At 42.0% G+C, this 24,534-nt stretch overlaps 6 protein-coding genes across 6 annotated transcripts; 3 read left to right on the forward strand and 3 right to left on the reverse strand.

The window, feature by feature from the left end:
* Positions 1–114: 114 nt before the first annotated feature.
* BCR41DRAFT_347765 (P-loop containing nucleoside triphosphate hydrolase protein) lies at positions 115–2,035 on the reverse strand. The gene is made up of 5 exons (XM_022023156.1): positions 1,815–2,035; positions 1,609–1,673; positions 1,356–1,373; positions 1,007–1,124; positions 115–635 (listed from the first exon to the last, which is right to left on the reverse strand). Exons 2-5 carry the CDS (start codon positions 1,660–1,662, stop codon positions 181–183), a joined length of 645 nt encoding a protein of 214 aa, XP_021884453.1. The 5' UTR covers positions 1,663–1,673; positions 1,815–2,035; the 3' UTR covers positions 115–180.
* Positions 2,036–2,519: 484 nt separating this feature from the next.
* On the reverse strand, positions 2,520–5,262 carry BCR41DRAFT_347768 (hypothetical protein). The gene is made up of 2 exons (XM_022023157.1): positions 3,140–5,262; positions 2,520–2,956 (listed from the first exon to the last, which is right to left on the reverse strand). The coding sequence occupies exons 1-2, from the start codon at positions 4,788–4,790 to the stop codon at positions 2,868–2,870; spliced, it is 1,740 nt and encodes a 579-aa protein (XP_021884454.1). The 5' UTR covers positions 4,791–5,262; the 3' UTR covers positions 2,520–2,867.
* A 985-nt stretch (positions 5,263–6,247) lies between these two features.
* BCR41DRAFT_204130 (hypothetical protein) lies at positions 6,248–6,650 on the reverse strand. Its single transcript, XM_022019910.1, has one exon. The coding sequence runs from the start codon at positions 6,536–6,538 to the stop codon at positions 6,332–6,334; it is 207 nt and encodes a 68-aa protein (XP_021884455.1). The 5' UTR covers positions 6,539–6,650; the 3' UTR covers positions 6,248–6,331.
* A 9,296-nt stretch (positions 6,651–15,946) lies between these two features.
* BCR41DRAFT_204154 (hypothetical protein) lies at positions 15,947–16,348 on the forward strand. The gene has a single exon (XM_022019911.1). It carries the CDS (start codon positions 16,046–16,048, stop codon positions 16,250–16,252), a length of 207 nt encoding a protein of 68 aa, XP_021884456.1. The 5' UTR covers positions 15,947–16,045; the 3' UTR covers positions 16,253–16,348.
* A 973-nt stretch (positions 16,349–17,321) lies between these two features.
* On the forward strand, positions 17,322–20,064 carry BCR41DRAFT_347772 (hypothetical protein). Its single transcript, XM_022023158.1, has 2 exons — positions 17,322–19,444; positions 19,628–20,064. Exons 1-2 carry the CDS (start codon positions 17,794–17,796, stop codon positions 19,714–19,716), a joined length of 1,740 nt encoding a protein of 579 aa, XP_021884457.1. The 5' UTR covers positions 17,322–17,793; the 3' UTR covers positions 19,717–20,064.
* Positions 20,065–20,461: 397 nt separating this feature from the next.
* Positions 20,462–22,558, forward strand: BCR41DRAFT_347776 (eukaryotic porin/Tom40). The gene is made up of 4 exons (XM_022023159.1): positions 20,462–20,733; positions 21,239–21,390; positions 21,487–21,582; positions 21,685–22,558. The coding sequence occupies exons 1-4, from the start codon at positions 20,535–20,537 to the stop codon at positions 22,240–22,242; spliced, it is 1,005 nt and encodes a 334-aa protein (XP_021884458.1). The 5' UTR covers positions 20,462–20,534; the 3' UTR covers positions 22,243–22,558.
* Positions 22,559–24,534: the final 1,976 nt, after the last annotated feature.

Here is a 24,534-nt window from a genome sequence, read left to right on the forward strand (position 1 = left end):
AGCACCTGATGTGATGGTGCACGGTCATTCCCTGCTTAATGTGCAAGATTATGATTTGTTTATTTATAAACTTTGTGTGCAACCACACCATACAAAGCATAAAAAATAAAATTACAGGCTTTTTTAATCGCTACATCCATGCATCCATGACCATGTCATGTCACCCTTAATAAAAGTTTATCAGCAACAACCTCTGGATCTCTTTCGTGCCTCAGAATCTGCTTCCCAATCTAGCCTTGTGGAGGCAGGCCCATTGCCAACCATATCCAGCTCCATCTGTGGTATCCTGACGGTCTTTGCTATATATATGAATGCATCTTCAACATGGATACCATCTTTTGCTGACGCCTCAAAACATGGCATCTCAGTTTTAGCGCCTGTCAAAATACTATGTTCCCGTGCAAATCCTCGAGCCTGTCTCCTGGATACGACACGTTCATCAATGTCTATCTTATTACCAAGAAGGACAAATGGAAAATCTGGATTGCTGTCTCCGATACCAGCCTGGTTCAAAAATTCTCTCCGCCACTTCGCCAAATGCTCAAAGGTGAGATAGTTGGTAACATCATAACAGAGTATACAGGCATCCGCGCCTCTATAGAAAGCAATCCCTAGCGATTGAAATCGCTCTTGCCCTAGTAGCAGTCAGTGTGAGAGGCAGTTTGTGTGTGAATAGATGAGCTCTAAGCGATTTGTTCTGTAAAAAAAAAAAAAAAAAAAAAAAAAATCGAAAGGAATGAATAAACACTAAATGCTGACTGGGACAATTGGTTCCCTTTATGTTTCTGTCCCCACATCCACTAGCATGTGTTTGTGGGTCGATTGGAAATTGTTGAGAGCCAATGTGTATCATGAATAAGAACATTTCAATTCCTGGATGCAGGTCATGCCCGCTACGTGCGAAACTTTTGCTTCAACGCATATTTCAAGTTCTCAAGCCGCCATCCGTACACCAAAAACCGCTGTTGAAACTCATAAGCTCAAGAGCAAGCCCATTTATATGTACCTGCAGTGTCCCAGATTTGAAGCGAGACCCTTTTGCCATCTCCCAGCTCGATTTCCTTCGTAATAAAGTCTGCTCCAATAGTGGCCTTGTAGGCGTTGGTAAATCTCTTATGGATAAACTAACCGATAGACATAGTAAGTAGAATGATTGAAAAACATGCTTTGTTAAAAAAATTGCATAGACCGTAGGAGTAAGGCTGGAATGATTGTTTAAATTTGTTCATTGTACTGAATTTGCTGATGTTGCTCTGCATCCTGATATTGATATAGTGAGTATCTTCTGTCGTCATCGTCTTCCGTGAACTGTTATCCTGCCTGTTGAACAATTTGATATGGTGCAATAGATCTACCTGATTACGTAGAGAAGTCTGATTGTTGTAAAGAGGGTTTTCGTTGGTTTGCAGTCGTTAATCGCCGATTAAAAAAAAAAAAAAAAAAAAAAAAAAAAAATCTTTGGTCAGTTCGAACTTTTTCTTATTACATTGCAAAAAAAAAAAACATCAACAATGCTGTGAGCGGAGACATGAAATTTCTGAATGCTTTCCAATGAATAAGTTCAAACATTCAAACAACTTTCTGTTGTCGTACACGTGAGACTTTTACCTTGCCTACACCACCGTCTCCAATGAGAACAACTTTGAGTAGCTGTTTTGTCATGGAAGCTAATCCTAGGTTGTAAAAATGGGATGAGATTAATGAGTGAATGAAATAATGTCAATTAAAGAAGTGTAGACTACATCACAGACAAACAACAGACAGACATGTCAATAGATTGGGAATATAAACAATACTACTCTTCTCTTACGAACTTTTTATTTTTTTGTTTTTCAAAAATATAAAATGCGTATGCAGGGCAAAATGTGCATATATTTGAGATGTTTGCGTGTAGATGTAAGGTGTGATGGATAGCCAAAGAGAAAGAGAAAGGGAAAGGGAAAGGGAAAGGGAAAGAGATTGATATAGAGAGAGATGGAGAAAGAGAGAGATTAGATATAACTGAACAGACGAAAAGAAGCGAGAGGTGAAAAAGAGGAGCAACATCGTGTCAGGGGACAAGCACAGAAACCACTGATATTCCATGATTGGCTGAAAATTATAACAATCCTGTTACTTCTTCAACATCAGCTTGCGACCACCTCTCGTCTTTCATGTTTACAACACTACACCACATTGGCATTCAGTAATTTGAATCGCAAACATTAATCATTTTCAGAAGAATGCACATAAACTCAAATGGGATCTCAACGTCCTTTGGCTCTATATCTATGACATGTCTCCTCAAAAACGAAAAGACGCCCAATAAAAAACGCGCTACTTTCTCAGCGCGAGGACACCGCGCTCCGGCTCCTTTCTAGCGATGCCCTTTTCCCATACGCTCAACACCACCATTTGACTTGACTACGTCTCAATTTTATATTATGTGCTCCGATCATCCTTAGTATGATAATGGAATGGATCCAAGCAAGGATAGTACCACTATAGACCTTTTCGAGTAGCCCGGAGCGCATGTGGACGTGATCGGCATGCTCTTCTCACAATGACACTTGCTACGGCACTGTTGAAACATCGCCATTGTTGAAGGAGACGTAAAAAACGCCTCTCTGATCCTGTTACTGTCCCTTCCACCTCATTCTTCAACAGCACCATTGCTTCTCCTATAGTACATCTCCTACCAAAGTACCATCACTTATGGCACCACGCCAGTCAATATCACGAAACACTTCATCGGCGCTGAAGGATGTCTGGCCAAAGATAAGCCCCTACTGCAGCAGCATCGATTTTAGCATCTGCATCAACAATAGCACCACCAAGAGCATCGGTGGCACAGCATCAGCAGTGACTTTAGCCTTCGAGCCATAGTTTCAAAGGAGAAGCACTATAGAGCAAGTTTCAACAGTACCAGGGAAAGACAGTTCCGACATGGTGTTCCATCTCCATATCCTCCACCGAGGTAAGTCCTTGTTCCAAACAAACCATATGACTAATACATCGAAACAGAAAGGCAAGGAGGAGTCTGGGTAGCTGCACACAAAAAGTGATCAATCTCATCAACCAATGATTTTTATGACGAAATCAAACCTTTTATTTCTACAAAACAATCAGGTGTGACTAACATGGTTTAATATGCATTTAGATGGACTCTCGTCATCTCTGGGTCGTTTAGGGCTTTTAGTCCTTGCATCTGCATCTGCGTCTGCTGAAGCTTTTCGCTTACATCCTTGATTTTCATTTGGAACGTCGTTCTTTGCGAAAAGCTTTGTAGCCCTCTTTCCCCAAGAAAGACGTCCTGCCTGATGGACATCCGATTTGCTCCTTAGTTTAGGAATGTTCGAAAACATCCAGGAGCAATCGAATTCAAGCTCCATGTCCTCTTGGGCCACAAAGCGATAAGTGTCAGTGCTCTCAGACTTGAGAGGCCTCTGCACTATATCACCTTGCTTTAGAATGGATCGAAGGCTTTTTCCCTTAGTGGTCTCGTGCGATTCTTCTAAAGTGGAAGAACTACTGTCGACTCTGAGATTCTCTACAGCCTCTGCGGGATCCCAGCTCTCTTTCACTTCATCGCTTCGCTCAAGGCCTTTAGTGTACGCAGCATCTGCAGATGCCTCTGCTTTTGCATGTCTAAGCGCTTCGTTGCGCAAAAGATTGGTGCGCAGGCCTTCCGACTTCTCACCTGGGAGCTTCTTTGCTAAGGCCTTGGCCCTCCTATACGCTCTGCCATTTGGATAGTTAGATTCTTCTAGAAGCACCTGCACAATTGGGACCTTCAAGTCCCTTGCAACAGAAGCAATCGCCTCATTTGCCTGGTCTGCTACACTTTCCAACATGCAGATCTTCAAATAAGTGTTGGCGTTGACCTTCTTTGAGGGAGTATATTTCATCTTTCTTTTCAGCTCCATTTGCTCCTCTGCTACGGTCCTCGAGATTTTCTCCAAGATGCGAGGGTTGTATTGTGCTTGCTGGAAAAGGTCGTGCCGCCGAACCTTCCATTGATCCCTGAGCTGCAATTGGAATTTAAGTAGCCTTTGTACATCTTTCTCATTAGCCACCGGCTTTTCACTTGATGAAGCTGTCCCGACTTCAGACTTGAAGTGGCTTCGAGCCAGTTTCACCATTTCCGAGGCCTTGCGTCGGGCCTTTGCCTTTTGAGCCTTTTTCTGATTCTTACTCAGCCTGTGCACTGGTTCGGAAGATGATGTCTCTGTGGCCCCTGTAGTCGTTGTAGTTGCTGTAGTCTCGGTAGTCTCCGTAACCTTCGTAGTCTCTGCAACCTTCGTAGTCTCCGTAGTCTCCGTAGTCTCCGTAGTCTCTGCGGCTATTACCGTTGGTTGAGTGTGCTTTGAAGTACCAGACATAGGAATATTCATACTGCTCATGAGATCGAGTACTTTAGAATAAAACTGAGGCGTGTTGAGCATGATGGCCGAGATGGTTTCGACAGTCTCCTTGGTCGCTGGAGGCCTTGCATCAGTAGATCCAGTAGATGGTGACGTGCTTGTTTGAGGTCGTGCAGTTATAGACGGGAGCTGTGGGGCTGTGGTGGCGCGCTCAAGTTTCTGAAGCTGCTCAAGTGTTGGTGGCGGAGCGAGCACTGGTGCCATAGCATGAGATACAGTCCATGATGTAGATGATATGCCTGGTGGCGCAATGGTCTGTTTGAGAGAAGTGTGATGATGGAAAGGGGGCGGTGGTGGTGGTCGGTATGAAGAAGAAGGGAGACGTGGAGGGAAATAAGGAGAATATGTAGGCCGTTGCTGTTGCTGATTCAAACGCTTGGGTGTCATTGGAGCAATTGATAATTCGGTGTCTGTGGCGTAGAAAATAGAGTTTGTGGATCAAAATTCGTTTTCTGTTTACGACGTAGAAAATAAAGTTGGTGAATTAGAATGTGCATCTGTTTATGGAGCTGGTGAATCAGAATGTCAGAATAGATTAGATGTGTATTGGAATTAATTAAATGTCTGTGCTGAGGTGAATTCAATGTCTATGTTGAAGTGAATTAGATGAGTATGTCAAGGTGAATTAGATGTTTATATTGAGGTGAATCAGATGGTCTATGCTGAATGATTAAGACAAGGTAATGAACAGAAAAAGAAAAGAAGAGAAAGAGGGAAAAGACCGTTGGTGTTGTTTATAAAGGCAGCCGAAATGGCGCCACAAATGAGTGACGTAGTGTGCTGCCGTTGAAGCTGAGGAGGGCTAAGTGATATTCAAAGCACTGCTGAGGAAGGAGCGAGTGATGCTCGTGAAAGTCAGTACTTTGACATCAAAAGCACTGACTGAGTGCTGTAGTAAAAGACAATGCATGGGTGTACCTTGTTCTCTTATGGCCTAAAGTGAGACTAGTTTCTAAACAGTGGCAAAAAGAAATCCAGAATATGTCTCGATGCTTTGCAAAGCGTAAAAATTGACTTTATTCATTACTCTTCATACACCTACAAAGTAGAAGAAGGGAAAGTGTTGAAAAAGCCCTCATGGGTGGGGGAAACTCAGCTTCAAGATCAGGATGTTTCGTTGCATTGTCTGCGGTGCCTTGGAGCTTCTACCCTCTCCTATGATTGTTACCCTCGCTTCTCCAAGCAGAACCTCCATTGCAGTAGCCTATCGAACGACTAGGACCTCAATTTGGCCAGTAAATATATCATCCAGGAGTTAATAGTGGATTGCTTCCAAGAGTCGAAAGCAGGTTACACCTAAGAGTTGATGCCATCTTATGTTCTTGGCAAAAATGATAAAGAGCTCTTATCTCCAAGTGCCGGGGCGATGAGCGGAGGGGATGTTAATCAATCACAAACAATGCGAGCACGAGCCACAATATTTTCGATTTAGTTATTTTTCTCCAATGGTGAGGCGGTGCAACAAAGTGGAGAGATTGGTTTTTTTAAAAAAGCGAATAAGGCCCAGAGCACGGGTAAATTGACATCCATATATTATACACTTTTGGCCACAAGCAACAAGCTTTGGTTGGTTTAGCTGGAAGTAGAATCCAAGACGGCGCTTTGTTCCTTTATTTCTTCATCCTTTCTTTCCCACCAAGGGCTGGAGCATTAGTGTAGGAGTTTTCTATATAAGTATATATTTGTTTTCCATAGCGGGCCTTGCCACAACAAGTAGGGCTTGGGACCAAAGCTGTGTATTCCTTCAGGAATGACACGTCGATTTCTTAATAAAAAACTGCATATGCAGATCCTCAATATGCTTTGTTGCTTTGATTAGATGACCGATTGAATATTTTTTTTTATTTTTTTACTTTATTAAGAGATTGTTTGCTATCTAGCTATCTAGCTTACCTGGTTACTATTCTAAGCTACAAGAAGCCAGACTCTTAGCCACCTTGGAGAGTGCTTTCCTTTATCATCATCGAAAAGACTCTCCAAGATGTTGTCCGGAGCACACCACGTGGAGGTGGTCTGGCATATCGTGCTCCGTTGGTCAGGCCCCATGGCCTTGCAAACGCCCGCACACACACACGTTTATTTACCCATGCCCATTCCCATTCCCATTCCCAATCGAAGGGGCTCCGCCACCGCATGGCTCATTGAAGAACCAACGTAGGCTCATGCCCGTTCGGACTTATCTTGGATATGCATTGTTGCTATATTAAAGGGTGTTAGTATGAGTTTACTTTTTTTTTTTTTTTTTTTTTTTTGCATTATTTGTTTTTTATCATTGGCTTATTTTTTTTCTTTTTTTTTCTTTTTTTTTTTTTCTTCGAGTTATTTTTTCTTTGTCTTTGTTTTTTATCTTTAGTTTTGTTCTATTTGTTTTTTTATCGTCTGCTTTTTTAATCGTTGTTTTTTTTTTTTTTTTTTTTTTTTTTAGGCTTGGCTTTTTTTTTTTTTTTTTTTTTTTTAGGCTTGGCTTTTTTTTTTTTTTTTTTTTCTTTTTTGGCTTTTTCTTTTTTTGACTTTCTCTTTTTTTATTTTTTCTTATGGCTTTTTTTTTTTTTTTTTTTTTTTCTTTTGGCTTTTTTGTTTCTTTGTGATTTTTTTTTTTTTTTTTTTTGAAGGCATTTGTTTTTGTCTTGATGATTTGTTCGGCCTTCAACTGGTAGCGCAGAGCTCTCAGTGCCAGCGCCTTCCAAAGTACACCGTGGAATAGCCTGGTCGTTATGATCTGGAGTTATTCGAGAAGCCCCGACCATCATGCTCAGGAGGAGGCGGACTAGCCATTTGACCATGGGGAGGGCCCGGCCATTGGAGTGAGGCCGTTCGAGTGCGACTGTTTGGGCGCGGTTGTTTGAGCACGGCTATTTGGATATGGGCCTTTGAGTGTGGCTAGCCGAGTGTGGGCGTTTGGGTGTAGTAGCTCGGCCGTGAGCTATGAAGCTCTGGTTAGTTTAGACGACTTCATGTCGCTACAGTCTAATCATGGAATGAAAAGGGAGAGGTAGGCAGAAAAAGAAAAATTAGAACAAGAATATTGTAGCACAGAGCAAGTGTTGAGAACTTCAGTAGGAGTGAATGTTTGGGAGTGTTGCTTACCTTTCGTCTTGGTCGAGGAGGCCTATGGTCGAGAAGACCGAGGAGAAAAAGAAGAGGAAAGAAAAAAAAAGAAGAGAGTCAAAATTAGTCCTTTTATATTCTTTTTTTTTTTTTTTAAAAAAAAAAAAAAAAGCTTGACATGCGCTGAGTGACTTCTAAAGGCGCAATATTGGGTAATGGATATAATAAGTATATACATGTAGCTTGCTTGTTGTACGCTCAAGAGCGACCAATAAAAATGTACAAAAAAAAAAAAAAGAAAAAGAAAAAAGCGGCATGAGGCTATCTGCGCGCTTTTTTACGTCATTCATCGTATTTCACATGAAGAATAAGAAAACCCTTGCGGCTGGACGTGGGTATACAACTCTATCTTCAACGCCTGTAAGCTCATACAAGCAGCATTCTGTCCATAACAGCTAGAGTGCGAGCTCCACTGCTCTCGAATCACTTATTCTTGTTAACAAAGCAGATCATCTTTATTCTCTTCGTCCATTCCCTCTCTCCACTCCTGTCAAGAAATGGGTGGGCTATCATGGAAACTGTGCTTCAGCAGCCTGCCTTTTTTTCCAGAATGTGATAGAAAATAACACATGACAATCCTCAGAATACCGCTGCGCCTTTTTTTTTTTTCTTCTTCATGCAATGCAATACAATGTAAAATAATATAATGCAGGACATTATAGTTGATTGGGATAAGCATTTGTGATTTCATTATTTGAAGGTGAAACTAAGTATTAACGCTTGTATGTGGACCAATAAAAAGCACACCAGCGTGCCGGAAAACTACATGTCTCACTTTTGCCGCGTTCTGAAAAAAATAAAGAAAGGGAAAAAAAAAAAAAAAAAAAAAAAAAAAAGGCGAGCTGGATACGACCTGCTACGGTACAGTTTCCACGATAGTCTTCCCCACCTCTTTCTAGGGTGAAGAGGGAGAATATAACAAGAGAGCTAAGAAGCAAGCTTGACTGGTAGTGCCTGATAAACCCCATTACTAAGGATCAAGAGGCACTCGAGCTTAATCTTGGCAAAACGAGAGTATGCAAGTGCTAATATGTTTGTGTTCTGGAGCTCGCCTTTTTACTTCAGCTGCATCACTGTAAATGGATCAATGTTGCACCACAACTTTGCCTACCCACAAACAAGAGCACGGGCCACATTGCACTCTGCATGGTGTATGAATTTGCAGATCTTGAAGATGGTTGTTATTAATGCTATTCTCACCTCCAGCCGTGAGAATCTTCTCTTTCTCCACCTTGCAAGCATATGGAAAATGACGGATGATATCATAGCTGCGCAGACTACCTATTTTCAATTTCCGTTATGCCGCTTTTTTTTTTTTTTTTTTTTTTTGCACAACGCGGAAAAAGCAAGATACCGAATATACATATATATATTCAATACTTTTGAAATCACAAATTGGTTTCACTTACCATTTCCCCTTAATAAAGGCTTCTTTTCTCTTCTTTCTCTTTGATCAGCATGAAAGGAAAGCAACTCCTCAAACAGCCACTCCTACTGAATTTCCTGGCTCTCCCGCTCCACGCTGTACTGTTCTTCTTCTGGCTTTCCATTTTCTGCCTATCTCTCTCTCTTTCATACTATTATTAGGTTGCAAATCGAACAAACCCCTAGCCTGCTGTAGAACAAAAAACAAACTCGAGCAATCCAATAGCACAAAAGAAACAAACAAACAAGCTCCTTCATACCAGAAAAAGCACCATCCACTAAAGAGCCCTCGTCGTTGACAACAAGTATTGCATGGCTTCGTTTCGTCTTGCTTGTGAACATCTATTATTTATCCTATTACTAAATAAACTCAGCATATTTACTAAACTATTCTCGTTCCTTCTTTGCCTTCTCTTTCCTAACTGTAACAAGGATCACTGACCCTAGATCCTCGCCGACGATCATCCCAAAGCCTCCCATACAGGCATACTGTGCTTATAGAAATGGGATGAAAGCGGAACTGTAAGTACACTATCTTATGGAATATATATCGTACTTTTCTGTCCTTTATTGTCCTTTGCCGTGCTGTGCTGTGTTATCCTTGGTACTGGGATGCATTCTGCTGTATCCTGCTCGCCAAATATCCTAACTGTGTATTTTTTTTTCCCCTCATCTTCTATCCTTAGAGGCTCATCCGCTTGGGCTATAACCCGTTGGGCCCTCCACTGGCCCGCCCACCGACCCCCTCCATCGACTTCTCATAGCTCCCTTAGGAGGGACCACTGTAGCAGCTCTAGAGGGCTTCTGGTCTCTGGATCTCGCTTTGATCCGAGTGCCTTTGGGGATGTCGTGTAAGAAATGGATGACACACAGTTGTGGTCATCTAAGAATGGCAAGTCAGTAGCGATCTGTTATTCATTGGACCCTATAGAGCGCGAGCCTCGGCCTTCGAGAAGGTCCTCCCTTCAGCAGGAGCAGGGTCAGGGTCAGATGTTATCAAGGCCTGGCAACATCTCAGGTGAGTATATATGTATATATAAACACAAAGAGCATATTAACTTGGTTTTACCATTGCTTTGTTCTCTCTATTTAGGTGGGATCTTTGGCAGCTCGGTGCTCTATAGGCTCTTTTGAATAGCTCATTGTTACTGACATCATTCTTAGATCACCCCAATTAGCGAAGCTGCGCCAGGGGTGCCTGGACGTAGTGTATAGTGCATGGCGTAGAGGCGTCATGCTGTGTGATCCTGTTTCTTGCCGCTTGAACCAAAGGCACTTTGGTCAAAGTGAGGCTTCATTGGCTAGCCGTTCAATAGTCTACTGCAATGGGAGCTCAGGTTGGAGAAGCGAGAGCAAGGATCATAAGGAGAGGGCTCTAAGTCAAAACATTAGATCGAGGAACACCATGCTTCTAATGCGGCTCGAAGCGCAGAGCCACGCTGCAGCAACCGTTCGCGGCGAGTCAAAAGCTAAAAGCCATCAGCAAAAAAAAAAAAAAAAAAAAAAACACAAACACAAACACAAACTCGATGCAAAAAAAAAAAAAAAAAAAAAAAAAGCAAATGTCCAAAGAAAATGACAACAATAACAAATAAGAGCAATAGCCAAAGGAAACAACAGCAACAAAAAAAAGCATATAACCAAAAACAATATCAAACCCACTCATACTCAATTCAAGCCCGCATCAACTGAAGCCAATGTCAGTCAAAGCAAACATTGCATCCACAGCCAGGTCAGGCACAGGCAGCCTCGACCAAAGTCTATAACAGGTTGCCTCGATCGAAGCAAAGCTGTATAATCTTAATCAAGCCAACCAAAGACAGTCCAAAATAATCCAGAAAACCAAAGCCTGGTAATCGAAGCCTGGTAATCGAAGCCTGGTAATCGAAGCCTGGTAATCGAAGCCTGGTAATCGAAGCCCGACAACCGAAGCCAGCCAAACAAAGGCAGTTAAATAAAGACAGTCAAACAAAGGCAGCCAAATAAAGACAGTCATCCATAGACATTCAAACAAAGGAAAGCAACCAAAGTCAGTCAATGAAAGTCAGTCAACGAAAGTCAGTCAATCAAAGGCTACCAAAGTCAACCATCCAAGGCATCGTCAAAGGATATGCCAAAAGCATCTTCAAAGAGACTCAAATACAATTAAAGGCAACCAACAAACAGGCAGTAATTCACACAATTCAAGGCTGTCTACTTCTAAAAATCAAAACAAACCTTCCTTCAGCTAAGAACCTGGCCATCCTTGTAATAGACTGCAGCTTGGAAGCAGTAATTAGCAATAAACGCTGTTTATCTGAAAAGTTGGCAGATGGATATCCTTGATCACTGTACTTGCAGTTATTCTTGGATGCAAATTAAAATTCCTGTAGAGAAATCAATGGATTAACTGTAGTAGCAAGTCACTGAAGTAGCTCGTAACTAGACCGCACCTAAGTATCAACGCTTGAAGGCACTCAAGCAATTACACACAACAAAATGAGGTCCAAATAAGGCTCAAAGACTTTTGAATAATTTTCCTGTCCACCATGATCGCCTTGGTCTTTGCACCGCTGACTCATTTATCAGCTCCCTTATCTGTTTTATTCTTTATCAGTCTTTTTTTTTTTTTTTTTTTTTTTTTTTTTAATCCTGATGTATATTCAATAATCCGCAATTTGAGAGATTGGGCGAAATTCAATTATTTTCTCCTCTATGAATAAAAGTTTCCATGTTGATATATTGATATAACCCCAGAGCCAATTTAAAGGCACCACACGCATCATAGCAGAAGAGTTTCGTGGAAAGACGGCGGGTGATAATAGCATCGATTCCATATCTCACGACTTTCGGTCGGTGAGATGATCCAATGAAGCAACTGGAGAGCACCTTTAATCTTCAACTTGCCTGCTGGAGTTTTCTCTTTATTAGCGACTGTAAATATCTACATAAACTTAACCGAAACGTAGATACGATATGTGTTTCTTGGCATGAAGCTCGATACAAGCTTTACATTAGTTCACGATGGGGTGCTTAGAGCTCCCAAAACCAAATCCTCAGGCGTAGCAACTCTTTGGAATGTAATATTCTGCCAGAGAGCATTATTTAACACATTCTTTTATCCTTAAGTCAGTTAGAAAACAGATTTCGTCCGTCTATTGGATAGCGAAGACGACAAAGGAAGTCTTACGCTCATTATCCGTACCAGCGACCCTTTCCTGTGTGATCTTTCTCTTTAATAAATCTCGAGCTACAGAACTACATATCTATCTGACATGGGCTCATCCAGAAAATCCTCATGTCAATGATTTATCGCGTCTTTGTGCGACGCGTTATTGCCACTAATTTCTACTGCTAACTTTTTGGCAGGTTGATTTTAGTTGGAAATTTCTCTTGTGTGTTTTTTAGCATCTTTCAGTTCTTTAACCAGGTCATTATTATATTGCATACTGAAATACACAACAATCTACAACTTGATGACGAGATCAATTTTAACCAATCAAGATTTTACGCATTTGCACACTCAGATTCTTGACGGTTCTTGGGCCGTGGTTTTTTGTTGAGGGACCTGGATGGGGTGCTGTCCTCTCCCACCACATACACAAAGAAAAAACTACTCTCGCCTACTCAAACGAAGAAAAGTCTCTCTTGGACGCAGCAATCAATTTGTGCTTCGACTATTTTGCCGTGTTGTCAACACTCCTCATCTCACCATGTCAGACCTTGGCCAACATAATTGTTGTGTGTGGTGAATATCTCGAATTTGACTTGTAGTTCTTGTGGAAGAGCTGTTATTCACGTTTAACAAAAACAAAATAAAATAAAAAGACGAGAAAAGAGAAAAGAGAGAAAAAAAAAGAGTTATTCACTCCTTTCACGTCATTCAATAAAGCTCTCTTTCTTTTTATGAAACTCCCTTTCGCACCATTTAACGATGAATAAGATGTGGGAACACACATCACATCCATGCGGTATTTATTCAAAATCGTATCTATGTGTAACTACAAGTTTGTCTACGGGCACCATACGTTAAGTAACCATGGTGCAAGCGTGTATAATTACTACGCCCTCACTACGCTCGCACTGCACCCCCATCTGCTTGTTACTATTTACACATGGGGCGTGTTTTTATCACGTTCAACTGTTTGTACATATTATTTTGTGCACAGATATTAATTATTATGCAACACGTGTTCTGTAAAAGCAACAAAGCTCCCTTTCACGCCATTTAATGAAACTCCCTCTCACGCCATTTAATGAAACTCCCTCTCACGCCATTTAATGAAACCCCCTCTCACGCCATTCAAGAACTCCTCCCTCCCTTTCACACTTTCTCTTTCTTTTGTGGAACTTGTCAGTAGTTATCAATTAGAGATTCATTCATATTGTTCACCACATACTCCTCAGAACTCCCTTTCACGCTATTAAATATGGCAATTGAAAAATTTTAAACAGACAAGTAGTAATCAGGGACAGAAGCAAGTGAGAATAAGAGAATAAGATGTGGGAACACACATCACGTCCTTGTCTACGGGTACCATACATGGAGTAGCCATGGTGCAAACGTGTATAATCACCACGCCCCTTCAATGCTCGCATCGTGCTCCCTGATCGTTACTATTTACACATGGGGCGAGGTTTTATGATACAAAGTCATTTGTGTATTATTTTGTGCATGAAACAGATCTCGTATTCAAAAACTCCATTATCTTTTTTCATGAGCACACATATTAATTTATTAATTTTAATTTTAATGTTTCCCGTGAACTATGAAATATGCAACAACGATGAATGAAATTCCTTTCACACCACTGCCCGGTGAAAAACCAAAAAAAAAAAAAAAAAAAAAAAAAAAAAGCGGCATAACGGAAATTGAAAATAGGTAGTCTGCGCAGCTATGATATCATCCGTCATTTTCCATATGCTTGCAAGGTGGAGAAAGAGAAGATTCTCACGGCTGGAGGTGAGAATAGCATTAATAACAACCATCTTCAAGATCTGCAAATTCATACACCATGCAGAGTGCAATGTGGCCCGTGCTCTTGTTTGTGGGTAGGCAAAGTTGTGGTGCAACATTGATCCATTTACAGTGATGCAGCTGAAGTAAAAAGGCGAGCTCCAGAACACAAACATATTAGCACTTGCATACTCTCGTTTTGCCAAGATTAAGCTCGAGTGCCTCTTGATCCTTAGTAATGGGGTTTATCAGGCACTACCAGTCAAGCTTGCTTCTTAGCTCTCTTGTTATATTCTCCCTCTTCACCCTAGAAAGAGGTGGGGAAGACTATCGTGGAAACTGTACCGTAGCAGGTCGTATCCAGCTCGCCTTTTTTTTTTTTTTTTTTTTTTTTTTTCCCTTTCTTTATTTTTTTCAGAACGCGGCAAAAGTGAGACATGTAGTTTTCCGGCACGCTGGTGTGCTTTTTATTGGTCCACATACAAGCGTTAATACTTAGTTTCACCTTCAAATAATGAAATCACAAATGCTTATCCCAATCAACTATAATGTCCTGCATTATATTATTTTACATTGTATTGCATTGCATGAAGAAGAAAAAAAAAAAAGGCGCAGCGGTATTCTGAGGATTGTCATGTGTTATTTTCTATCACATTCTGGAAAAAAAGGCAGGCTGCTGAAGCACAGTTTCCATGATAGCCCACCCATTTCTTGACAGGAGTGGAGAGAGGGAATGGACGAAGAGAATAAAGATGATCTGCTTTGTTAACAAGAATAAGTGATTCGAGAGCAGTGGAGCTCGCACTCTAGCTGTTATGGACAGAATGCTGCTTGTATGAGCTTACAGGCGTTGAAGATAGAGTTGTATACCCACGTCCAGCCGCAAGGGTTTTCTTATTCTTCATGTGAAATACGATGAATGACGTAAAAAAGCGCGCAGATAGCCTCATGCCGCTTTTTTCTTTTTCTTTTTTTTTTTTTTGTACATTTTTATTGGTCGCTCTTGAGCGTACAACAAGCAAGCTACATGTATATACTTATTATATCCATTACCCAATATTGCGCCTTTAGAAGTCACTCAGCGCATGTCAAGCTTTTTTTTTTTTTTTTTAAAAAAAAAAAAAAAGAATATAAAAGGACTAATTTTGACTCTCTTCTTTTTTTTTCTTTCCTCTTCTTTTTCTCCTCGGTCTTCTCGACCATAGGCCTCCTCGACCAAGACGAAAGGTAAGCAACACTCCCAAACATTCACTCCTACTGAAGTTCTCAACACTTGCTCTGTGCTACAATATTCTTGTTCTAATTTTTCTTTTTCTGCCTACCTCTCCCTTTTCATTCCATGATTAGACTGTAGCGACATGAAGTCGTCTAAACTAACCAGAGCTTCATAGCTCACGGCCGAGCTACTACACCCAAACGCCCACACTCGGCTAGCCACACTCAAAGGCCCATATCCAAATAGCCGTGCTCAAACAACCGCGCCCAAACAGTCGCACTCGAACGGCCTCACTCCAATGGCCGGGCCCTCCCCATGGTCAAATGGCTAGTCCGCCTCCTCCTGAGCATGATGGTCGGGGCTTCTCGAATAACTCCAGATCATAACGACCAGGCTATTCCACGGTGTACTTTGGAAGGCGCTGGCACTGAGAGCTCTGCGCTACCAGTTGAAGGCCGAACAAATCATCAAGACAAAACAAATGCCTTCAAAAAAAAAAAAAAAAAAAATCACAAAGAAACAAAAAAGCCAAAAGAAAAAAAAAAAAAAAAAAAAAAGCCATAAGAAAAAATAAAAAAAGAGAAAGTCAAAAAAAGAAAAAGCCAAAAAAGAAAAAAAAAAAAAAAAAAAGCCAAGCCTAAAAAAAAAAAAAAAAAAAAAAAAAGCCAAGCCTAAAAAAAAAAAAAAAAAAAAAAAAACAACGATTAAAAAAGCAGACGATAAAAAAACAAATAGAACAAAACTAAAGATAAAAAACAAAGACAAAGAAAAATAACTCGAAGAAAAAAAAAAAAAGAAAAAAAAAGAAAAAAAATAAGCCAATGATAAAAAACAAATAATGCAAAAAAAAAAAAAAAAAAAAAAGTAAACTCATACTAACACCCTTTAATATAGCAACAATGCATATCCAAGATAAGTCCGAACGGGCATGAGCCTACGTTGGTTCTTCAATGAGCCATGCGGTGGCGGAGCCCCTTCGATTGGGAATGGGAATGGGAATGGGCATGGGTAAATAAACGTGTGTGTGTGCGGGCGTTTGCAAGGCCATGGGGCCTGACCAACGGAGCACGATATGCCAGACCACCTCCACGTGGTGTGCTCCGGACAACATCTTGGAGAGTCTTTTCGATGATGATAAAGGAAAGCACTCTCCAAGGTGGCTAAGAGTCTGGCTTCTTGTAGCTTAGAATAGTAACCAGGTAAGCTAGATAGCTAGATAGCAAACAATCTCTTAATAAAGTAAAAAAATAAAAAAAAATATTCAATCGGTCATCTAATCAAAGCAACAAAGCATATTGAGGATCTGCATATGCAGTTTTTTATTAAGAAATCGACGTGTCATTCCTGAAGGAATACACAGCTTTGGTCCCAAGCCCTACTTGTTGTGGCAAGGCCCGCTATGGAAAACAAATATATACTTATATAGAAAACTCCTACACTAATGCTCCAGCCCTTGGTGGGAAAGAAAGGATGAAGAAATAAAGGAACAAAGCGCCGTCTTGGATTCTACTTCCAGCTAAACCAACCAAAGCTTGTTGCTTGTGGCCAAAAGTGTATAATATATGGATGTCAATTTACCCGTGCTCTGGGCCTTATTCGCTTTTTTAAAAAAACCAATCTCTCCACTTTGTTGCACCGCCTCACCATTGGAGAAAAATAACTAAATCGAAAATATTGTGGCTCGTGCTCGCATTGTTTGTGATTGATTAACATCCCCTCCGCTCATCGCCCCGGCACTTGGAGATAAGAGCTCTTTATCATTTTTGCCAAGAACATAAGATGGCATCAACTCTTAGGTGTAACCTGCTTTCGACTCTTGGAAGCAATCCACTATTAACTCCTGGATGATATATTTACTGGCCAAATTGAGGTCCTAGTCGTTCGATAGGCTACTGCAATGGAGGTTCTGCTTGGAGAAGCGAGGGTAACAATCATAGGAGAGGGTAGAAGCTCCAAGGCACCGCAGACAATGCAACGAAACATCCTGATCTTGAAGCTGAGTTTCCCCCACCCATGAGGGCTTTTTCAACACTTTCCCTTCTTCTACTTTGTAGGTGTATGAAGAGTAATGAATAAAGTCAATTTTTACGCTTTGCAAAGCATCGAGACATATTCTGGATTTCTTTTTGCCACTGTTTAGAAACTAGTCTCACTTTAGGCCATAAGAGAACAAGGTACACCCATGCATTGTCTTTTACTACAGCACTCAGTCAGTGCTTTTGATGTCAAAGTACTGACTTTCACGAGCATCACTCGCTCCTTCCTCAGCAGTGCTTTGAATATCACTTAGCCCTCCTCAGCTTCAACGGCAGCACACTACGTCACTCATTTGTGGCGCCATTTCGGCTGCCTTTATAAACAACACCAACGGTCTTTTCCCTCTTTCTCTTCTTTTCTTTTTCTGTTCATTACCTTGTCTTAATCATTCAGCATAGACCATCTGATTCACCTCAATATAAACATCTAATTCACCTTGACATACTCATCTAATTCACTTCAACATAGACATTGAATTCACCTCAGCACAGACATTTAATTAATTCCAATACACATCTAATCTATTCTGACATTCTGATTCACCAGCTCCATAAACAGATGCACATTCTAATTCACCAACTTTATTTTCTACGTCGTAAACAGAAAACGAATTTTGATCCACAAACTCTATTTTCTACGCCACAGACACCGAATTATCAATTGCTCCAATGACACCCAAGCGTTTGAATCAGCAACAGCAACGGCCTACATATTCTCCTTATTTCCCTCCACGTCTCCCTTCTTCTTCATACCGACCACCACCACCGCCCCCTTTCCATCATCACACTTCTCTCAAACAGACCATTGCGCCACCAGGCATATCATCTACATCATGGACTGTATCTCATGCTATGGCACCAGTGCTCGCTCCGCCACCAACACTTGAGCAGCTTCAGAAACTTGAGCGCGCCACCACAGCCCCACAGCTCCCGTCTATAACTGCACGACCTCAAACAAGCACGTCACCATCTACTGGATCTACTGATGCAAGGCCTCCAGCGACCAAGGAGACTGTCGAAACCATCTCGGCCATCATGCTCAACACGCCTCAGTTTTATTCTAAAGTACTCGATCTCATGAGCAGTATGAATATTCCTATGTCTGGTACTTCAAAGCACACTCAACCAACGGTAATAGCCGCAGAGACTACGGAGACTACGGAGACTACGGAGACTACGAAGGTTGCAGAGACTACGAAGGTTACGGAGACTACCGAGACTACAGCAACTACAACGACTACAGGGGCCACAGAGACATCATCTTCCGAACCAGTGCACAGGCTGAGTAAGAATCAGAAAAAGGCTCAAAAGGCAAAGGCCCGACGCAAGGCCTCGGAAATGGTGAAACTGGCTCGAAGCCACTTCAAGTCTGAAGTCGGGACAGCTTCATCAAGTGAAAAGCCGGTGGCTAATGAGAAAGATGTACAAAGGCTACTTAAATTCCAATTGCAGCTCAGGGATCAATGGAAGGTTCGGCGGCACGACCTTTTCCAGCAAGCACAATACAACCCTCGCATCTTGGAGAAAATCTCGAGGACCGTAGCAGAGGAGCAAATGGAGCTGAAAAGAAAGATGAAATATACTCCCTCAAAGAAGGTCAACGCCAACACTTATTTGAAGATCTGCATGTTGGAAAGTGTAGCAGACCAGGCAAATGAGGCGATTGCTTCTGTTGCAAGGGACTTGAAGGTCCCAATTGTGCAGGTGCTTCTAGAAGAATCTAACTATCCAAATGGCAGAGCGTATAGGAGGGCCAAGGCCTTAGCAAAGAAGCTCCCAGGTGAGAAGTCGGAAGGCCTGCGCACCAATCTTTTGCGCAACGAAGCGCTTAGACATGCAAAAGCAGAGGCATCTGCAGATGCTGCGTACACTAAAGGCCTTGAGCGAAGCGATGAAGTGAAAGAGAGCTGGGATCCCGCAGAGGCTGTAGAGAATCTCAGAGTCGACAGTAGTTCTTCCACTTTAGAAGAATCGCACGAGACCACTAAGGGAAAAAGCCTTCGATCCATTCTAAAGCAAGGTGATATAGTGCAGAGGCCTCTCAAGTCTGAGAGCACTGACACTTATCGCTTTGTGGCCCAAGAGGACATGGAGCTTGAATTCGATTGCTCCTGGATGTTTTCGAACATTCCTAAACTAAGGAGCAAATCGGATGTCCATCAGGCAGGACGTCTTTCTTGGGGAAAGAGGGCTACAAAGCTTTTCGCAAAGAACGACGTTCCAAATGAAAATCAAGGATGTAAGCGAAAAGCTTCAGCAGACGCAGATGCAGATGCAAGGACTAAAAGCCCTAAACGACCCAGAGATGACGAGAGTCCATCTAAATGCATATTAAACCATGTTAGTCACACCTGATTGTTTTGTAGAAATAAAAGGTTTGATTTCGTCATAAAAATCATTGGTTGATGAGATTGATCACTTTTTGTGTGCAGCTACCCAGACTCCTCCTTGCCTTTCTGTTTCGATGTATTAGTCATATGGTTTGTTTGGAACAAGGACTTACCTCGGTGGAGGATATGGAGATGGAACACCATGTCGGAACTGTCTTTCCCTGGTACTGTTGAAACTTGCTCTATAGTGCTTCTCCTTTGAAACTATGGCTCGAAGGCTAAAGTCACTGCTGATGCTGTGCCACCGATGCTCTTGGTGGTGCTATTGTTGATGCAGATGCTAAAATCGATGCTGCTGCAGTAGGGGCTTATCTTTGGCCAGACATCCTTCAGCGCCGATGAAGTGTTTCGTGATATTGACTGGCGTGGTGCCATAAGTGATGGTACTTTGGTAGGAGATGTACTATAGGAGAAGCAATGGTGCTGTTGAAGAATGAGGTGGAAGGGACAGTAACAGGATCAGAGAGGCGTTTTTTACGTCTCCTTCAACAATGGCGATGTTTCAACAGTGCCGTAGCAAGTGTCATTGTGAGAAGAGCATGCCGATCACGTCCACATGCGCTCCGGGCTACTCGAAAAGGTCTATAGTGGTACTATCCTTGCTTGGATCCATTCCATTATCATACTAAGGATGATCGGAGCACATAATATAAAATTGAGACGTAGTCAAGTCAAATGGTGGTGTTGAGCGTATGGGGAAAGGGCATCACTTCACAAGCGCGTTTTATACTACAAAGAGGGTATTGGGGAAGTATCCGATTACCCATGGTTGGCTAATGATGATGGTTATCTCCAACTATGACTGGACATGCTCATATGCGCCGTGTTGAGTGAAAAGACATTCCTGACTGGCGTCTCATTTTGGCTCAAAAATGTCTCATAAAAACGTGATCGAACCTTTGTTTGGTTGATCAGAGCAGTCATGCTTCCTTGCCTTTCTTGATTGACTTCGGGTCTGCATCGTCGGCTGTCATTGCACATTCTTACGCTCACAAACACTCGCAGATAGATTCATCCGTTATGGCTGCTCCTCTCAAAACTCCTCTGGGCTTCAATCCTATCCCAGCTACTCCCTCTCTCGCTGCGCCCGTAGAGTCCGCAGCTCCATCTGGATTGTTGGGCCAGGCAAAGGCTACGTTCGCAAAGGTCCAGAAGTTCCGGGAAGTCTTGAACCTGCCCAACCCCGGCACATATGAAGGCGTCAACCGTGAAGTCAAAAGTATGCAACGACATGTCCGATGAAGTCCACTTTTTTAAGAATGGATAAGAATGATTACCCTGGAGTATAAGATCCGCATGCATGGGAAACCGATCGTCAACATGGCTTCAAAGCACATTCGAAATGGGAACAACCATACATTTCTATTCGGATTTAGCTGATTGAAACACCGGTCAAGGGTTCTTTGGAGCTCCTTCGGATACTATTATAACTTAGAGGGGTAGAAAGTGTTAATATGACAGGAAAAGTAACAATAGTGATAGTAATAGAGCAGGACCTTGAATTACACAGACTCCATGCTCAGGAAATGGATTCAGGATAAAGATGTGACATATTTGTTGTTATGTCATCAACGTTCAATATAACACACAAAGATTGGTCTAGTTAGCGAATTTTCAGACTTGAGAGCACCTCATTTATTCATTTATTGGCCTTCGATCTGATAAACCCGACCATACTGAGTTCTCTTTTTTCCGCTTTTACTTTTTTATCTTTGCTTCATTAGACACTTTTTTAACCAACCATATTTTTGATGGTGCCCGCTGTGACATTACCAAGGTCTTGACTCCCAACTTTCAGGTCACTCATTCTTTTGCAATGGGTTCTGCTGTCGCTCCTTCGAGTTATAATTTTGGGACCGCATTCATTGGACAGCAGGTATAAATTTAGAGGCTTCAGGAAACTACTGGTCTTTTAATCTTGATGTACTAACTTTGAAAATGAATCGTTTGTTTCTTGTCTTCATTTGATCAGTCATTCCTTTCTGGAAACTTGGATACTGATGGAAACGTGCAGGCTAGAGCAAACTATGCATGGAACAGCGGTAATGTCTCTAAAGTCCAGGCACAGGTAAGACGCCTTTTTTTTTTTTTTTTTTTTTTTTTCCTGAATCTGTTTTTACTGCGAGCTGACAGTGGGTTCTTCTTGGTACTGTCAACTATGATGTCATAGCTCTCCAACACTCCTGGGCATTCAATGCTGCAAGTAGAGCAAGACTATAATGGACGCGACTTTAACCTTAATATTAAGGGCGTCAACCCTTCCCCTATCGATGGTACTGGAATTTTTATTGGATCATACCTCCAATCCGTCTCTCAACACCTCGCCCTTGGCGCTGAAGCTCTCTACCAGCGTCCCACGCCCGGTCAGGAAGAAACTACGCTTTCTTATGTTGCGAAGTATACTGGAAACGACTACATTGCAACCGCACAATGGCAAGGCTTTGGCGCCCTCTCAGCTGCATACTACCTGCGCTATTCCGAGAAAGTTGACTTTGGTACAGAGATCCAAATTTTGACTGCAGGAGGTCGTCGTGATGCTGTGGCAACGGTTGGAGGCAAGTTTGAGTTCAGACGCTCGACCTTCCGTGGGCAGGTTGATACGACAGGCAAGGTCTCTGCCGTATTAGAGGAGAAGATTGTCCCGGGCTTTTCGTTCTTGATCAGTGGAGAAATGGATCATGGGAAGGGACAGAGCAGGTTCGGTCTTGGCATGATGTGGGAGGTCTAAAAAGAGAAGCTTTCCTTTTATTACTATTATTGTTATTATTATTTGGTTGACATCGACAGGAGAAAGTATTGCACACATTTTTTTTATAACTGGAATGCATGCATGAGGATTTATCTACTCAGCGCAATAGGCTGCACCAAAGACAACAGCCACAATAACGATATGAGAGGATTTTTTTTATTCTTTTAAATATTGATAGACATCATCATCACAGTACTATTACAATTCCAATATTATTACATTTTCTCTGCTCTGTAGTTCTAACAAAATATTCTATTATCCTCCAAATAAATAAACAGATCTGTGCGGACGGGAAAATTAGGCTTGTCAATCATCCGGAAAATTGCTGTAGACCCACAAGTAATAAACAACTTTAGAAGAACGAATTAATTTTTCAGCCATTCGCTTGTTTTGTCCACATTCTGTTAGATGCCTGAAGCAAAGATTTACGCAGCGTTGCATGTGGCGGAGATTTTGTTCTCCATCGCACTACATCTCTCACGGAATGACTTTTTGTGTACACTTCGCGTCTGTCGTTTTTGGCATGCTCATCTACTCCCTCTTCTTTGGCACACCATAAGACTACCACCACGCCTGCCAGCCTTACGAGCTTTAAGTAGCTTTGAAATAGGCGCCACTAGCAACAACGCCAATATTAATGATGACAACAACGATGGCTCGCCATCCCTGCCAGGATTCCCCAGCACCGGTATCTTTCAAGAACGCGCTCACTTGATCCGTTCTTTGAATTGCAATAACATCCAGTACCATCAGCGGTATCTTATACCCTATTGCAACCAATTGACGAGACTAGAGATCGTAGACCTCACAGAGGAAGCGTTGCCGTTTCTTAGGTTGAATATGAAAACCTTAGTATCAATTGACTTTGTACGTGAGCGCAATCTGGTTCGAAGACCGTTCGAAATCTTGAATTTTTTGCGGACCCTTGATCAAGCCCCATCTTTGGATCAAATGAGGCTAGAAAATGTTTCGATCGATGGACCCTTGGATGAAGAAAATGCAGAGGAATATATAGCTCAGCGGAGAAGAGACAACATGGATAGAAGACGGCCCATGCCACCACTTTCTCTTCCTTCTCCGGTTTCACCAACCTCCTTACCATTTTCCTCTTCATCGCTATCCTCATCGCAGGTATCGACTACAGCAGCAATAGGAGCGCCTATCATCATCAGAACAATGGAAGAAAAAGCAGAAGCGATTGCATTGTTCTACCAAATTTTACATCGCCTATCTGTAGTGGAGCTAATTGGGGCCGTCATTGAAACACCTCCACCCATCGAAAGCGATATTTTTTATCGAATTCGGCGATTGACAATACGAAAAAGTACCATGAGCATCCGAGGCCAGCTCCAGATCATCAGTCAATGTCAGTATCTAACGCATCTCACTTTACAACTCATCGGCGAAAATAACAGTCATAGCCATAATAATGATGGTCTACTTCGCTCAAGATCAAGATCAGAGCTCAGTCTGGAAGAGGAACTCGAGATTGAGCGGTTGGAGAGCTGCTGTCCTCATATAACGCATTTGGATGTGTCATTATCAACGATCAGGGATCGGGAGCTTGCAGCCCTAGTGCGGCAGCTACCAGGTTTAATTTCATTACGGGCACAGGTGACAAATATGGCTCAGGAAACAGTGGAGACATTGATAGGCCCAAAATCGAGGGTCCGTGAACAGCTGCAAGAGTTGGATGTAGTGGATGCCCGACCGATGCAGACGGATTTGACTCAGCGGATTTTGTGCTCTTGCACAAGGTTGAAACGGTTCAGAGGATCATACGTTCATGTTCATCAGTTGATAAGATCCTTGAAGGAGGATTTGACGCATACATCAACGACAGCAACACAGATAACGAATGATATGGTGAAAAACTCGCCATCCACTTCTACCAATTCAATAATGTCATCGTTTCCATCATTCTTGTCGCTCGGCTGGGTCTGTCTTGAGTTAGAAGAGCTCCAGCTCAGTTTCATTGGTATTGGCGATTTAAGCCCTGATGAAGACGAAATAGTAGAACCAGAAGCACGAAGGCAGCTTAAATTACAGGAACAGCTTAATGTGTATAATCAATTGTCCAAACTTCGACGACTTAGAGTCTTACACTTGGGTGGGAATAACAATTCAACATGGCGTCGAACCATGACATTCACGCTATCGTTAAAAAGTGGATTTGAAACCCTCGAGACACTAAAAGAGTTGAGAGAGTTTTCTTTCAACTATATGTTCCATCAACTTGGGTTAGAGGAAATTGAATTCATGGTGAAACAT

This window comes from Lobosporangium transversale (genome assembly GCF_002105155.1).
Source record: "Lobosporangium transversale strain NRRL 3116 chromosome Unknown BCR41scaffold_6, whole genome shotgun sequence".
Classification (NCBI taxonomy): Eukaryota; Fungi; Mortierellomycota; class Mortierellomycetes; order Mortierellales; family Mortierellaceae; genus Lobosporangium; species Lobosporangium transversale.